A 17511-nucleotide genomic window follows, 5' to 3' on the forward strand; every position below is an offset into this window, starting at 1 on the left:
TGAGGTAAGAAGCCAGCCAATGCAGAGTTGAATGGTTTGTACTTTCAGCTCTTTGTTAACTTTCCCAGCATGTGTACAAAAAACTCTCTGGAGTATGAGAGACATTATTACTTCTAGAAGTACAGCTTGTGTTGGAATGGAGGTTAAATTTTGCTCAGAATTGAGTTTTCTTTGGAAGTAAATTGAGGTAGTAGTGTTTATTTGTGAAGTGCATGACTCTTTGTAAAACCTCTGAAGACAGAGGACAATCTGAGTCTAGTTAGTGTTGTTTGAAGCAAAGGCTTGCAATGAACCTTCCAGTCCTCCATATTTACAGCATTTTTGTGTGTATCTGTGCTATTTTTCAAAGGCAGAAAGCAGAAGTTGTGTCACTGATTACTGATTGTTTTTAATGCTAATGTTCTCCCTCTATGGTCTGTGTTTCCTTAGAACCAGAAGTTGCTGTCTTGAGCAGAAAATTAATACAATACAACTTAAAAAGTTGGAAGCTACAAAGAAGTTAGCAGAATATTTACTATGTTTAATCTTGGTTCAGCAATTGTGCAAAGCAATGTTGCTCAAGCAGACTGACATTATAAATTAGTTCCTTTCTTTCCTGATTATCAAAGTGCTTAAGCAGGGGGAATGTTTATCTTGGTGCCAGGCCAGCTGTTTAATGCTGATTGTCATTCTGCTTCCAGGTTCAGCATTCTTGCACTACTTCACTCACACAGCTCCTTCCATTTCCTGCATCAGGTTTAGGTGGGATTGGGGGTGCAGTTGTGGCATGTTCCCCAAGAAAAGCCAGGCAAGGGCTGGAGGGTTGACCAAGAGCCTTAAACTGTTTTAGGGATTGTAAATTAAAGCAAAATAACTCAAGGACACAGATACTGGATTTCATTTAAGCAAGCTTAAAAAATGAGTCAAAGTGTAACTGGTGTGGCATAGACTGAAATGCAGTTATTGCTCAGAGTACCTTGAATCAGGCTGGGGAGAGCTGCTGTTCCTCATGGCATTTGGAGAACTGTGAGTAAAGGAGGGCAGTCTAGACAAATACCACATAAAATGTAGATGGCAGTCACTGTCACTCTGAAACAGTGACAGATGTACCTTAGGGTGTGCTCTTCATGTCCAGACACTGCCCTGGTGCTCTAACACTGCTTTTTCTTCAGGGAAGCACGCAGATTTGCCAGAGGTTCCAGACATGTAATTAAAAGCTATTCAGTAATAATACTGAATAATCCTGAGCAGGTCTGCAAACAAGAATGGGTGTAAACAATTTGGCCTTCTCTCTTTGGCTTCGTGATGCAAAACCTCTTTTTAAAAAGGGGAATGGAACTCCTTGTTTGGAATAGCGCACAACTTGAGCCAAAGCTGCTGCATGAACTCATTCCTTATTTTTTCATCTCTGAACAGTTTAAGTGATCCTGGCCCCAGATTGGTGTGTTCTATATACTGCAGTTCTTGGCTAGCCTGAATCTTTTTTTTGGTTTGGTTTTTATATGTCTGCAGAAGCTTTTTTATGTTAAATGTTGTAGTACTTAAAAAATTCTAGACAAAGCTTAGTGTTAATGAAAATATGTTAAAATCTTTTCCTTCTCCACTCCCTGCTAAAGAGAGAAACTGGAATAAGTACAAACAGCTTCACTTCCACCGACTTTTGTTGGTGGCAGCAGACTAGACATATAATAAATGATCTTTATAAAAAGCAATTAGACCAACACGGAGGCAGCCCAGAATGGTAATGCATTGTAGCATGTTTTCTTCATCTTTGTCACCAGACTGCAGCATCATGAAGAAGAATGTTGTCTTCAAACAGCTTGTGGCCACTTTTTTTTGCAGACACCAGTGCCCTGAACAACATTTTGGCTGTGTGCAGGTAGATACAAGGAGAGAATTGGAAAGCTGTGGTTACACAGCTGAACCTTAACTGAGCACTCAGATCTGAATTAGTTAATGTTACTATTATGTGAATTTATTTTTTTCCCCAAGAATAATACTTCTGGAATAGTTCTCATCTTTTTTCTTCAATGCTCCTGCTGTGAGAGATACAGGTTACACCAGTACATGTGATGGTGGGTACTGAAGGATATTCAGGTCTGTGTAAGATAAGAGCATTCAGTTATCTGTCGATGTAATTGTCATTAAGGCACATCCAGTTGTAGCTTAATAATGTGATAGAAGTCTTCTTAATGAAAATAGAGTTGCTAATCTGTGAGAGAAAGGAAATCAACAGACTGGTGCTTAAACCTGGGATTTCAAGTAGTTTTGTATAGTTCTGCAGTATCCATCATAGTTATCCTTGTCAGCAGCAAGATGCTTTCGGTCTGGGTCGTCCCACTCAGTGCAAACCACAAAATGAGTAAGTGGTAAAAGATGATGGAGTGTTCCTGCTTGGGAAAAAAATCAGTCATTAGGACTGCTGGAGGATGGGGAGGATGGAACTGTCCCAGTCTGGTCTTGCAGACTGAATGCCTGCTAGTGGTTAGAGTGAATTATGCGCTCTCTTGGAATATGTTTGCTGGTTGAGCTTCATCCCGAAGGAATCCAGTTTGTGTGCTCTCAGAGACTGTTCTGTGATGTGAACCCAAAGCACATTTAGTGGGACAATCAGGAAATGTGAATCCAAGCTACACTCCTGGTGTGAATTAAAATGTCAGTGTAGATGCGCCCAGGGAGTGCATTTAAACTGCCATGTAAGTGCTTGACACACATAGGACATGCAGTCTGACATCTGCAACACTATTTGAAATCTCAAAAACTCTGTAGCAGATCTGGAAAAGGTACAGAAGCAAGTGTAATCAGTGTGGAAATAGCTTCCATACAGGACAGACTGGAAAACCATAGAAATTTCCTGTTAGGAAAGCAGGTGACTGATTGTAGCCTGTAAAATGAAGGTAAAATGAAGATGAAAGATATTCTTGGTGTCTTGCGGACCTGAAAATGGGTGTTTTTTGTCTGTGTGATTTGATTGATCAAATCAAGCTGCTGCTCAAGGATATGTGTACAAAACACATACTTATGCATAAGGAAGACTGAGAATGCAGGAGGAAACCAAGACAGTGCAGGACCTGTTTTTCCCTTATCCATGAGCTATGACTGAGAGCTGTGCCATGATCCAGAGGTGCCTCTGTGCTGACCATTTCAGCTCACTGGAAGCAGAGTGTGGAAAACTATCCCTGCAGACTTTTGACAAAGTAGAAAAGCAGAAATTCTGTATGAAAGGGAATTACTTTTGTGGATTGTTAACAGGCCTGTGTATTGTCTGTTCAGGTCAATGTCTTGAGGCGGCAGCAGCGCATGATCAAAAACCGTGAGTCAGCCTTTCAGTCACGCAAGAAGAAGAAGGAATACATGTTGGGACTGGAGGCCAGGCTGGAGGCAGCCTTGCTGGAGAATGAGAAACTCAAGAAAGAAAACAGCACACTGAAGAGGCAGCTGGATGAAGTGGTATTAGAGGTAAGAGATTGTGATGAAAGTCTGATTGTATATAAAGACAGTTGTTCAGGTGGAAGGTGCTAGAACAGAATTGTGGAAGTGTTGACTGGAAGATCTTGGAGGTTTTCTAGCCCAGCATCCCATTCCAAGCATGATTTTCACAACTCTAGGTCAGGACAGCTGACATATTATCTGGTAGACCTTTAATTCTTTACTTCATGGTGCTTCTGAAGATTGCACTGGATAGAAGTTGAATACAGTGTATAAAGCAAAGTTTTATTTTTAAGTTGTTCGGGAATATATTAATACATAATTAGGCAAATATAGATCTAAAAAGCAAGTATAATTTGGTGTATTTTGCTTCTGACATACCTCTGAATATATGTGCCTCTGTTTTACTCAGTGTCTTTTCTTTTTGCTGTCTAGAACCAGAAGCTCAAAGTATCATCTCCAAAGAGAAGGACTCTGTGTGTGATGGTGATACTGGCCTTTATAATGTTGAATTATGGTCCGTTGAGGTAAGCTGCCTAGAAGTTCCTCTTTGCATAGCAAATTTACTGTCCTGAGATTTTTATTGGAATCATTAATAACAGGCAGTGTTGTGTTTTAAAGCCTTGAGCTTGAAATGTGAAATCTATCCTTTATTTTCCTCCTGCCTAGGGGAAGATGCATCTGTATAATTGTTCCTCTTCTGCAATCCTCCTGGCAATAAGAGCTAGATCTTGTACTTCTAATTTCTCTTGGTTTGGCATTTTGTTGATCAGTGCAGCATACAGCAGTTTGTCTGCTCCATTTATACCTGCAGAGATTAAGAACTGTGTTTAGAATCCTTTTAGGAAAAAAAGTCAGACTAGGAGAGCTCATGTGCTCGTTCATATCTGTGCTAATTTCAGTAGCTATGGCCTGTAGCTGCTTTAGTATTCAAAATACTCATAAATCCCACTGTACATTCCATGCCTTGCAATCCTGACCCTTAGATGTGTCCAGCTGCAGTCTACCTCATTACAGTGTAAGCCCTGTATTGCTTGTTTTCCAGGTCTGGTGAAGTGGTTGTGCCACCTCCTTGATTAGCTGAAGTGGTAATCAGAAACCTCTCTTGTTTGAACTCTTATCAGTAGGGCATAGCAGCCAGAGAGCAGCAGGGAAAAGCTGCATTTCTTCCCACGCATTTTGTAAAGAAATCCGTGGAAGAAAGGAGAACATACAGAAATACTTCTTGCGCATACCTGTCTATTTAACTTGGCTTTGGAACATAAAGATCTTTTAGATGGAGCTGTTTGCTTTTTCAAAAGGGGATAATATTTCAGTGAATTCCCAGTCAGCAGTGTCTCCATTTCTCCTCAAAACCCCAGTCAAACTAAAGGAATGGGGTGGGATAAATATGGAGGAAGACTTTGTTTCTGACTGTGATAAATTTTTAGAATGTATTTTGTATTTTTAATAATACTAGAAAATTTGCTAAAGCTGAAATAGCTTTTGAAGTATTTGCATTTGTTTGTCTCGGGAAGAGAAATGCAGCTGATAATTTTACTTTGATATGGATAATGTTAAGGTAGACCACTTCTAAGTGTATTTAGGGTTTGTATTGTCATTTTTGACTATCAGGCAGAAAAATCATCTTCCAGATACTAAGGAATTGATTTGTACATCCCATCTGCATTTCAAACATTGCTACTCACTTGAGAGAAACACTTAGTGATAATTGCTAGAACCAGTCATCTTTCTGAAGCTGAGGGAAAATTTACTTGTGTCTGCATTACAGTGAGATGATGGAATGCATGAAACTCTTGGTAGTGATGAAAGGCTTGGAAACACAGAGATGGGTGGGAATTCTTCTAGCACAGTGCTCTGAATTTCCTGTGGCATCTTCCCTTCCCTACCCCAGGAATGAGTAAGGTGTTGAGCTTGATAGCAAAGCACTGCTGTCACAGCAGCCCAAAAGGTCACCTTGTGTTCATTTCTGTGCAACAGTCAGCAACTATAGGAATGTGACAGGGTTAACTTCTTGACGTGTTTGATGTTTAATAAAGTAGATAAAGCAAAAAGAAATCCTTGGATGTCTGACTGTTCCTGGCCAGTGCAGTAGCTGAGCATGCCAGTGGAACTGCTGTGCCTGAACCAGGTGGTTTGCATCAGTACTGGATTTAGGCAATGAAGAGAAATGTAATTGCAAATTTGTAAGGAATTACTCTTTCTGTTTGCTTTTTTTTTTTCTCCATAGCGGAAAAAATGCTTGCACTGCAATTAGAATCCTAGGCTGTATCAAGGTGGTATGAATGTTGATTGTGCAATGCTCTTTAGAAGAGCCAGAATGTGGGAAATACAAACCATTTCTTTAGATTTCACTCCTCCATAGAGGTTTTCTTCCTTTTGTATAGGTATCACTGAATGGTAGCTCCACAAACATGATAGGATTGCTGTTCTGCTATGTCCTTAACAACAGAAGCTTCCAATATATGCACTGTTTTTCAGTCCCTGCAACTTCTTACAGAAATAAGTAATTTTTTGTGATAATATCCATGCTACCTTATAGTCCAGCAAAAACACTCCCCCCCGGATTAGCTAACTGTGGAATATCTAATTTCTGTGCAATGTTCTGAAACCTTGTGCTGCCATTTTTTCTATGTAAGAAATCATTTCACTTGCCCGCCTGAATGGAGGTGTGCCAGCATTTGAGCTCAGGATGTTTTGACTAAAACATATTAGCAGTGCATATTTTATTACTTAAAACCAATGAACCATTGCAAAGAGAGAGTGACATCCAAAAAAAAAAGGAAAATCATGGGAAATTCACTCCCTAAATTCTGTAGCGGACTTTGAAATTGTGAGGTTTATGGAGGACTCCGAGACTGCTGTTCAGCTGTTTTAAGATGATGGGAAGCAGTCCAGGATGTGGCAGCCCTTGGCAAACAAGTTTAGCAGATAAAATTATTCTGCTGACACATTTTTTCATGCTGACAGATATGTGTGGGGGTAATCTGTAATGTTGAACTTGGAAATATGGGGGTGGAGGTGAAAGTCTGGGAGGGGAGCTGGCCTGGTGACACTAGAAATCTGTTTGAAAACACTGGAGGGAGAGTGCAGTCCAGTCTGCTTGATTACCAACAAGCTTTTCAGAACATCCTTCAGTCTTGGACACGGCACCATGGTATCTCTAAAAAAAGAATGCAAGTCTAATTAAATATAAATTGAACAGCAGTGTGAATTGAGGATGTGAAAGTGACTTGTGTGGAGTTAGTGGTAACTCTGCATTAGGTTGTACTGTGTTACTAAACTCTTTTGGGTTTGTTGCTGCTTTGTATTGAAAACCGAAACTTTCAATTATTAAAAGCAGAAGTAATTCAGCAGGAATTCTATTAGTGTTTCTATTTTATCTGCTTGTTTTATGCTAGAAGAAAGGCGCCCAGGAATTTCCCATCTGTGTGTCAGTGAACTATTCTCTAATCTTTGTGAATTATTTGGCTTTGGATCCAACATGTATAAAAACTTCCCTTTATTATCATTTAAGAGTGATTGGTGAGGTGTGTGAAGGGAAAAGGGTACATTTTGATTCAGTTTGTTGCAGAGGTCACTCCCTTGCCCCAGCCTTGCATTCCGTGAGGTGCAAGACAGGAATTGGCAACCAGTGGTGTTTGCACAAAAGGCAGTGAGCACACAGGCCTTGGCACAGAGCAGGGCTGGCAGCTGGAACCAGGGCATCTGGAGGCAGGTATCCCTGGGAGCCAGGCTCTCCTGCCTCCACATGTGCCTTCTGTGCTGTTGGTCACATTCCCAGCTGGCATGGCATCCCTGAGACACGGCTGACTTCTGGCATTGAGAAACAGCTAATTAGCTGGGCTGGTTTTTTAGCACTTACAACATGAAATCTGGTCATTTTCAAATTATTGCAGCTCCTACATGCCATTTTTTCCTTCTTTGATTTCCACGTTTGTGTTGGACTGTGCTTGTAGAGTAACCAGATCTGAAAATGTGTTAAACAAGCGCAAACAAGGTTGAAACAAATGGAAACTAAGCACATGTTCTAGTCTAAACAATCCATGTATTTATTTTGGGAATATTTTTATTTTGATTCTCTTCCTTGTTCTCATTTGAATATGAACTGTCTTGTGTGTTGTTTTGGTTTTTTTAATGCAAATCCTGCATGTGATAGTAAAATATTTGCAGGAAGATAACCCAACTAATGTATAAAAAGCAGGGAAAGGAGAATGTCACAGAAGATGCAAAAGATAAATTTTCTACATCTCTTAGGATAGCAGCAGCAAAGCATGGAAGCCAGGTATTTGCTGGTGGCTGTAGCATTTCTTTTGGCTACAAAATATGGTTTTTTTCCCCGTAATCCGTCTGTTAAAGCTTACATGGTGGTTGTCACCTAGCAGTAGTCTTAGAGCATTTATTAAGAAGTCAGCCAGCCAGAATGTGTCCTAAGTACCATTTTAGACATGTAGTGAACAGAAAACAAATTACAATATGAAACTGGAGAGAGGAAAGGCAGATTTGCAAAGCGATTAGAACAGGAGGTTTGACATGGTAGTATGATACTTTTTTAGTATTATTAATTTTTAGTTTTCTTACAAGTTGGCAACTTCTCTTTGGCTGGAACCCCTTTCAAACTGGAAAACAAACTTGGTGATATAAAGAAAGCTGCATTTGTGGCGGAGGATGACTGAGGTGGTGATTGATGCAGCTCAGCAAAGCTGCTTCTGCTTCAAAGCCTCTGGTGTCCTGTTGATCTCAAGCAGCTGCACTGCAATGGTTGGCCTTTTGTAGAGACTTCAGTGCAGCTCCTCTCTAGGGTGTCCTGATGGGCTTTCTTCTACTTTCCAGGACTATCCTGGAAACTGAATAATCTATTAAAAATTTAGACCACTGAGCAGTCTGCAGATGAAAGACACCAGCCTGGCTTGCTGTGATTTGTCTGCTGTTGTCATAGAGTACAGCAAATGAAGAAGCAGTGACTTTTGATTCCTGAAAGACTTAGGGGTGTGTCTCGTTTCTTAAATTCGTAGCACAAACAGGAAAAAAAAAACCCAGAAGTGGTAAAATTAATCATCTTTTACTAAAAATGAAGAAATTGCCCAAGGATTGTTCAGCTTGCCATCTATCACGATGTGCTGCTTGTAAGGATAAAGTAATAAAAACACAAGTCTTTCAGCAGCACCCAGATTAGCATCCCACCTACTGTGCAGGGTGCTGGCCAGCACTACTGGGGTCTGCTAAGCTTTTGGAGCATGAAGGATCTGGGCTGCTGACAGTACCATCCATAAAGAACACCTGTATTGGTGTCGCTATGGTCTAGTGCCCTTACTCAAGCTGAGCAATCTTGAGTTGCTGCGTGGGAGAGCAGGATTATTCTGAGGCCTGCTGCATTCAGCAGTGGTTTTGTGCAAGTTTTCTGTTGCGTGAGACTTTATGCTGCACTCCTTGATGAAAGAGGCAGACCCATTTTATGGCAAGCAGGAGAGTAGGGATAGCTCAGTGATGGGATGTTGGAAAGTTAGAGAAATAGTGTTGTACTTCCCTTATAAGGAGCATTTTGTGTGTGGGCAAAGCAGCTGACCTCGTTCCCATATCATCACATGCAGCAAGTGCTGAGCTGCTGCAGAGATGTTGGAGCTGTGTGCTGTGTGCTGAGCTTTGTCAGTGCACATCCCACCCACAGCAGCCAGGCCAAGGTTTCCAACCTTGTGTGGTCTGGAGTCACCTCAGTGCTGCCCTGGCAGGTCACCCCAAGCAGTGTCATGGGCATGTTCAAAAACATCCCAAATGTCCTCTTGAATAACATGTGCTAAGTAGACTAAAGCCATGTGTCTGGCACCTGCCCAAAATGAAGGGTAGTGACTAACAACTCAAACACAGTATTATTTTTGCCTTATATTAGTTTGTTGCCTTGTCAGTTCTTTCCTGACTCTGTGTGTGCTCCTTCCCTCCATTCCAGGGCAAAGTGGGGCAGGTTAGTTGGCACCATCAATGGCTTGCAGGAGGAATGGAAGAGGAACCCCAAACTTGCCCTGACTGCTTGAAGCATCTCATAGAGATGTTCTGAGAGCAGAGAACCACAGACCATGGGCTGTACTGCAGGGTCAGTTTCTTTTTCTCAGTCCATCCAATCCTGGGCTTTTTTTGCACTTGGTAAAGGATAGAAAAGGACTGGTTTTCTGCTTTTTGCAAGCCTCAGCAGCCTCACATATGTCTTCAGGAGGTTGATAGGCTTAATTGTGATATGTAATAAACCTACATACAAATGATGACAGTCAAATGCCTGTTAATTTCTTACACACTAGCAGAGAGGAACTGATGAAATGTGAAGAAAAAACGGTTTTACATGGGTGCATGACGCATGTGCCATGTTAGCCAGCTCCATGTCCTCTGGCTGCCAAGGAAAAATGAAGCCCTCTGGATATTTTAGCAAAAACAGCAGAAGCATCAGAAGACGTTTGTGGCTCTTAACACTTGTAATACAGAAAGCTCAATTTAATGTTTGTGACACTGGAAAAATATGTTTCAGTGCTGAGTTGAGTGTACATTTGTGTTGGAGATGGCCCAGAGGTAAAAAACTGCTTCTGCAGCACACCTTTGGTCTTGTGTTGTAGTTTCTTCTTGAGGACAGAGGGAGAAATCAAGAGGAAAAGGACAGGCTGTGTAAATTGAACTTAGGTCTAGGTTCCAGACCTTTCAGTACCTCTCTTGGTGGGTTGTTGCTTAAATAAAATTGGATACCTTTGATTTTCTCACAAGCTACAACTGTAGGAGCAGAAAGGTATTCCTTCCTCCTTCCTTTGTTGATCACAGCCACAAGCTTTGGCAATAAGGGCCAGATAATGCTATAGAGTTTTCCAAGCAAAAAAAAGTCCTCTGGGTGTCAATATTTGCTTTCTTCCTTTCTTTGCCAGAGATTTTATTAAAAATAAATTGCTTCTTAAAGCGTGCAAAACACAACAGAACCACAGAGATCATCCCTCCACTTTGTGTTGCTTTGCTCCTCTTTCCCTGCAGAGGAAGAAGGCTGGGCTCCTCTCTCCAGCCCAGCCCTCAGGAGAAGGCAGAGCCTTGCTGTCAGCAGATGGTGCACTCATTGGGAATAGGAACAAGAAATACTTTCCAGAGAGTGTCTGGCACTATGGTAGCCTTGTCTGGAATCAGTTAGGAAGAGGACGAGGTCTTTGGTTGGTGTCTCCTTGCATTGTCAACTTTAGCTTGTTGGAAACATCCCAGCTCATGCTCAGAGATGGTTCTGTCCCCAGAAAACTCTTTGTTATGATATCACTGTTGGCTTTCGTCTACAAATTACTGTACAACTTAAATGTCAGTATTCAAAACTTGAAGTGCACAGGATTTGTTCAGCCAGAAGCACAAATGAAATTTAGTTTGGGCTCCTGGCAGGACTTGCTTTCACATTTATCAAACTGACATTCAAACCAAAGAAGTAAAAATACAGCTAAAATATCAGGTGCTGTTGAATGCCTGGAGAAACCATGGCAGGGGTGCTGCTTTTCTTTCCCTCTTATAATCAAATTTATCTACACTTCTGAACAAACATCTGCATGAAGTATTTTGTGGTTCTTGCTTTTTTCCTTGGATCTGGTTTTGCATCTGAAACAAGCCCGAGAGCTCAGCCAGCTTGGACAGGGTGTTTGTGGCTTGTGAAAACCCTTTCATGCTCATGGTATCTGGGATGTCCAAATGCAGGCTCCAAAGCCTTGCTAGGCACCCCAGGTGTGTGAGTGAGCCAAACAGGAGAGATTCCAACTTCTAAAAGATTGTCTTGTCCAGTAAAGCCAATTCTCAGTCTTTTTTGACTTTTAAAGTGGGGCAGTAACTCGGTTCTTGCAAATAGTAGGTCTTGCTCAGGGCAGGTATGCCAAAGTGCTCTTCCTTTTCCAAATTCTCATCTTGTAACTCAACAGGATGAAAAAACTGTCCATGCTTTTGCCATCTGTCATATTAAACCAGTTCTTAAACCAGCTGTTGATATCTTAGTTGAAAACAGTGTTTTTCTGAAGCTTTCTTCCCACTGAATGGGATTGTCTACTTTTCTCTTTCATGTTTTCTAGTCTCTTCTGCCTGATGCTTTTAAATGCCCAATATTTACTTCCTCTTCAGTGTCACAGTATTGGGATCTGCTCTGTTAACCCTTCCTGTTGCAGCTTGTATTGTTGCTGTTCTGCTTGGCACTTGTAAAGCTCAGCATGCCTCAGGTTGGCAGATGTTTCCAGAGGCAGCTCTGCAGGAGAGGTCCATCCTCATCCCAGCTGCTTGAAGGGATTCCTTGTTCCTAATGCTTTTTCCCCCATATTAATTTGAGATGTCGAACGAAGAGTATTTCTGATACCCTGTCTCAGACCCCCTGGTACCCACTTGGCAAGGAAAGGTCTTGGAGAAGCTGCAGGATTTGGACCATTACCTGCACATCCTCTCCTATTTGTTTCCTGAAGATGGAGCCCTATTTATAGACAAACTTCACTAGTGTTCTCTCGTGGGAGAAGGGAAGAGGAAGAAATGATACAACAGAACAACAACATCTTCTGTTCAGATGAGGAAAAAACGAACAAAATTCCCTAAGTAATTAGAAGGTGGAAGTGGGGCTGTATTTCAAGTTGTGGGGCTTTTCCTTATCTGAAATGAAAGTTATTTTGGTTTTGGGTCATTGCCACAAACCACAGGAGCACCAAAGGGGATTTTTGTTTTTGCTTTTTTTGCCTGTTTTTTTTCAGATATATTCAAAACTTTGAGAAGGAAATTTTCAGTTGTCTTCAAAATCCCAGAAAAAGAATGGGAAAGGGGGGAATAATGTGGGCCATGTAGCAGAAACTGCTGCTAGCACTGCTTCAAAAGAAAAATAACAATTCTGATAAAGGAAAGGGCATTGGAAAAAAAATAGCCTAATATCATATTTTGTTCTGGAGTTGGTGTCCATTTTGTCAGAAGTGAGAGCCATGCTTTATGCCTGTAAGAATGGCAAAACATACTTTATTCTTTGTCTCTATTCTTTGTCTTTTGCTGCTGAAGAAATCTTCTTTCGGATTTAAACATGCCACACTCAGCTGATTTTTGATGAAAAGATAAAGATGTTTTGCACTTGAGAAGAGGGAAAATAAACATTTCCTCTCTTCTAGAGCTGATGCAATAAAGTGAGGTGTATGTGGTTTAGAATGGGTGTGTAGCTAAAACAACTTGGTCACAAAAACGGAAGATTAGCTGTGATTGTGGAGCAGTGTGTGTCTTTATCCTTGGTTTGGATTTCTCTCTTGTTCAGAGTTCAGAGTGAACTGCAGTAGGAATGTGTTGTATGTGACACTTCACCTTGCCAAGCTGGAGCCTGAAATAACAAGAATCGTTTTTACAGAATGAGACAAATAGGAAGGAAGAAGCATCATGGAAAATGTAGATTTATTACAGTTCTTCTGCTTAGATTTTTGTCAACTCTATCTAAATAGTCACATAGAAAGTTTCTCCAGTTCCATGGGTCATTTTGAACAGGAAAGGAGAGAAGTAGGATAGGCTGAAACACCAGATCCAGGAGGTCCAGCAACACACTGGATGGCTGATACCCTTGAGGCTGTGGAGAAAGGATTTGCAGCACAGCTGACAACTTTCAGATCTTCTGAGGGATATTCTTGGTCTAGTGAATAAACTATCATGTACTTCTGGCTGTCATGACTCCACATTAAGTAGAGTAAAGGCATTTCACAGGTGAGCAGCTTCCAGCAGGAACGTGAGGCATCTGTTTAAGCATCAGCCTTAGATTTTGAGCTCTGGTTCATGGGCTTGAGACACTGCCAGTTGTGCTGATGCTTTCATTGGCAGAGAAGAAATGTGATCTCATAAAACCTAGTATGTAGTGGAGATTGTTTTTGTAAAATTGGATAGGCCTGGTGTTGCCTGATAGGAGATTATGAATAAACCATCCAGCTTTCCATGCAGCAGAAGCAATGAGATGTTTGGATATCAGTGTACAAAGGCAGTAAGGAAACTGTAAGTATTTTCTGCCCATTGGCACAAGTGAAAGCAGAGCCTGTAGCATTTCTGCTGCCCTCATTCCGTGCTGCTGCCTAGAAACCTGGGAGAGAGGAGGCAATCAAAGCAACATCAGTCTGGGTCTAGGATTGTCCTGACTCCTGTGGTTCAGAACATCACACAATTACTCACAGGGACACCTGGGTTACTACTAACAGCAGTGCAAAAGTGTTGGCAAAAGAGAAGGAATTTCTAGGCAATTCTGTCTGCCTTCTGCTTAGCTGTGGAGCATTTCATCTGCTCTCCCTGCTAGTTTTTGCCTGTCTCTATTTGTATTTGTTGCCTGTTGCAAAGTGGTGCCATGTAAAACCAGGAAATACTCCCCTGCAGGATTTATGCTCTGCTGCACTGGAGGGGTGGGGCATGAATTAAAATGTACTCTGTGGGCTGTGATCAGCATGAATGGCAAAGATCTCATCGACGTGCTGGGGGCTTGTTGCATTTTTGTTTTTTCGCTGCGTTGCCGCTGGTGAGGCTCTGCTGCTGTCAGCCAAGAAGGTTAGGACTTGGGTTTGTAAACATGCATATTTCAGGAAGCAACCATGTTATGAAAGAGGAAAGCCACCCTCTGGAGAGGAGAAACTGAAGTATTCCTTCTGTGCTTTCCGGAGTTCTCCCTTGTAACTCACCCTTCTGACTGGGGGTGCAGATCTGGTACAGCACTTGTGTGGTTGTGTTTGCAGCTCACGTGTGCAGTGCTGCTGCCTCTCCTTGCATGGGGAGCAGCACAGACACTCCTGTGCTGCATGGCTGGCAGGCTGAGCAGCTTCCAGGCCAGGAGCCTTCAATCCATGCAAGCACACACCAGTCTGCTGTCTGGCACCACAGCCTGCTGCCAATGGGGCTTTTTGCCCTGCCAGTTGTTCTAAATCCAAGTAGAATTGAACATATTTAAGTTTGTGTACAGTTCTGGTAGATGTCTGGCATAACATTCCAGACTTGCAGCTGCATGGAATTTGATAGCTCAGTTTTCCTTACATATTGTATTCATATAAACTATGTAAATTCTACTTTGAGGCTGATGAAAGTTTAAGTTCGGAGTGCTTCGATTTGAATGTAGGTGATTTTCTTATGCCTGTAGACCTGGGCTACAAGCATAGTGTTCTTAATTTCATCAGGTGAAGCGTATGCGGGGGAATGTGAAAACCAGAGCATCAAAATCCTTCAAATAATTAAAACTGAAAAAGAGAACAGACTTGCTTTTCTGACTGCTGCTTCTTCAAACAATGGTATTATAATGGCACAAAACATCCGTTTTTTATATTAGATATGATATAAACCTTATCCATGTAATGTAACAGCAGAAACTTCTCCACCTGAGAAGTTTATTTATTGCCTTACAGTAAGGTGCCTTGCAGACCCCTTATGTGTGATGCATTTTGCTATGTTAATTATGTTTTCCAGTGTTTTTGAAAAGGATCCCAATGGAGTTGATTCCACTGTGACTTCTAACCACCGGACCAGAAATCTTCTGGAGTTCTCAGCTGGCCAGGAGTCCAGCACAGCTGAGAAAATACCTGAGGGCATCATTCCTGAGAAGACTGATAGGTAAGATGAAGGCTTTTAACAGATTTTGGGTGGCTGAGGGCAGTGGTGCTTGTAGTTCTCACTACCTTGCTCACCTTTTGGCCAGTGCCATTGCTGCTTTTACAGAATAGCTGATTTAAACACAGGGTTTTGAAAGCTGCTCAGTTTGCTTTTCAAATGAATACAGTGTTTTATCTCCAAGAGTACCCAATTTACAGAGCCTCAGAAGTGTACACGTGGCTGTGCTGCACAGTGTTAGGGAAGAGAGAATATCCACAAGTGCATGTCACTGAGACTTTCAGGATCTTCTTCAGTTCATCTGTTTGCTTTTTTCGACTGGTCTGTATTTTAGCTTGCATAGTTGTGATATTTGTCATATTATCTGTGTCTTCTTACTTTTCAAGCTGGAGTATTTATTTTCTTAGCTGCTCCAGAGAAGACTGAGGAAGTTCACGACTAAGAACGCTTAGCACTGTACTTTTTCATTAAAAAAAGTCCATCTGAGCCCATCCTTGTGCTTATCCATTATTTCATTAAATACTGGCTTTCAGGCTTCCTAGATCTCGAGCATGCAGCGTGTAAGTGAACATATAATTGTCTCCAGATTGAAGTCTGGCTAATACAGCTCATGTTTTCCCCTTACAAGATTTATCCTATTAGACTGTCCCTTTCCAGTAGAGTGTTTTGGCTGGTTGAACAAAGCCAGGCACAGATGTGCAGAAAGCCCTAATGTATTTTGCCATGCAGAAAGAAGGCAATAAATCAGGAGCATTTTAAGGCTGTAGCCATGGTGAGGGCTCTGTATCCTATGTGGTACATTTCAGACCATGACCTGTGGGGCATAAGAGTAGAGTGGTTCTCTTAGGAGGATGTGCTCGTGCCTGTACCTCCTTTTCTTTCACTGTTTCACCCTGGGTTTGGCAAGCTGTGAGTTCTTTGCTGCATATTTTCCTTTATCAGTCCTAGATGCAGCAGACAGGAGAAGCAGATGAAGATGGAGAGAAAGCTGGGAAAGGGAGGGAAATATAAATAAGGCTTTTGTAAGTTTTTATACGTGATTTTTCAGAAAGAAGTTCAGATTCAGGAGCTAAAAGTCTGTCAAAACCAGGAGGACTGAGGCTGTTACATTGATAACTGTCAAGACAGAAACCTACATTAGGTATTTGGTGATAAATAGTTAACCCCTCAGGAGAGTTAACCCCTCCTGAGACTTTTACAGATTTTTGGACTGAGAAATACATGCTCCTTTTCACTTTTTATCAAAGCCAAGCTAGATTCTGGAGACAGAGATGTAAATCCTCTCCACTCAGTTGTAATATAGTTTGTGGCTGCCCAATTGTCATATAGCTTATGGTCTGCGTGTTTTTAGTGGATAATAAATTTAGTATTTCTGTAGCAGATCTTGCACAGCTCTGGAATGAAAAAGAAAGTTGTGTCTGGAGAGGTCACATAGTTTGCATACTATCAGGAATATTTTACAGACTACATTTTCTTTCAATATCTAGCTTTCTTGGGAAGAGATCCAACATCTGCTAATGCTCATCTGTCTTCCCTGCATGGAGGGCTGTCAGCCCCCTTTGAGGGATTGACTGAGAACACTGGATGTTTGATAGGAATTGTTACTCACCTGTTTCAGAGGTCTCATGGGAGCAGCTCTAACATTTGTGGGTGTGCTGATGTTAGTGCTCATTCTCTGGATTTGGTAAAAGGGTCACAAAAAAGTTTTTTAAGGTATGTGTTGATGTGCTTTTCTCGATTTTCCCAGGTATGACCATTCTGTGTCTGATAACAAAGCACTAATGATAGTCTCAGAAGAACCACTGTTATATATTTCACCACCACCACCTCCCTGCCGGCCTCTGATCAACCGGACAGAGTCGCTGAGGTGAGCAAGCAACCTTTTGTGAGCATGTAAAGTTTATTAGGAGTTGAGAGATACATTCTGTGTTGGCTGAGTGCTACTGGACAGCTGTGAGTGATGTTACTGTCCATTCATGGTGTCCATCCAGTACATGATCAGTGTCTCATAAGGGTCCTTACTGTCCAGTATCTGTTGCCATAAGAACAGATCCACTTGGATCTTTGTAATCTTTCCATGGTTTTAGAAATGATTTTCACTTTCTTTTCACACTGGTCATTTGCAATAACCAAATAAGAATTTTCTGATTGTATGGAGGCTTTTTCATATACAGGCATGTTCACAATGTGGAAATCAAGTCCAGCTAAAAGCCTTTTCCATCTGAATTACATAAGAGATGGCCTTCTGTTCTTCAGCTTCTGATATAAACAGACTGAACCTGACATTGCAGATGTTTTGTTCACTGTTAGAAAACACCTAGCTCCATTTTTTCTATATGAGTCACTAACCTTATCACTATTTTCATTGTCCATTCTTTCTCTCAGGTTTACTTGCCATAATTTAGCCTTCTTAGCCAATAATTTGTCTTGAATTGATCGAAAGGACTGTATTTACTTTATGAGTAAACATCCATGAATCTTAATATTTTATAGATAATTCCTTACAAATCCCCTCATAAATGTAATCTTAAAACC

The 17511-nt window shown here is 41.4% G+C and overlaps 1 protein-coding gene across 2 annotated transcripts in view; it reads left to right on the forward strand.

The window, feature by feature from the left end:
- Positions 1-17511, forward strand: part of ATF6 (activating transcription factor 6) — a 71631-nt gene that overhangs the window by 8223 nt on the left and 45897 nt on the right. For both annotated transcript variants that reach the window (XM_085068367.1, XM_085068368.1), the window contains exons 8-11: positions 3253-3438; positions 3844-3935; positions 14836-14979; positions 16724-16843. In XM_085068367.1, the coding sequence (XP_084924493.1) occupies positions 3253-3438; positions 3844-3935; positions 14836-14979; positions 16724-16843 (542 nt within the window). The remainder of the gene's footprint in view (positions 1-3252; positions 3439-3843; positions 3936-14835; positions 14980-16723; positions 16844-17511) is intronic.

The sequence above is a fragment of the Lichenostomus cassidix genome, chromosome 8 (genome assembly GCF_008360975.1).
Source record: "Lichenostomus cassidix isolate B80296 chromosome 8, HeHo_3.0, whole genome shotgun sequence".
Lineage (NCBI taxonomy): Eukaryota > Metazoa > Chordata > Aves > Passeriformes > Meliphagidae > Lichenostomus > Lichenostomus cassidix.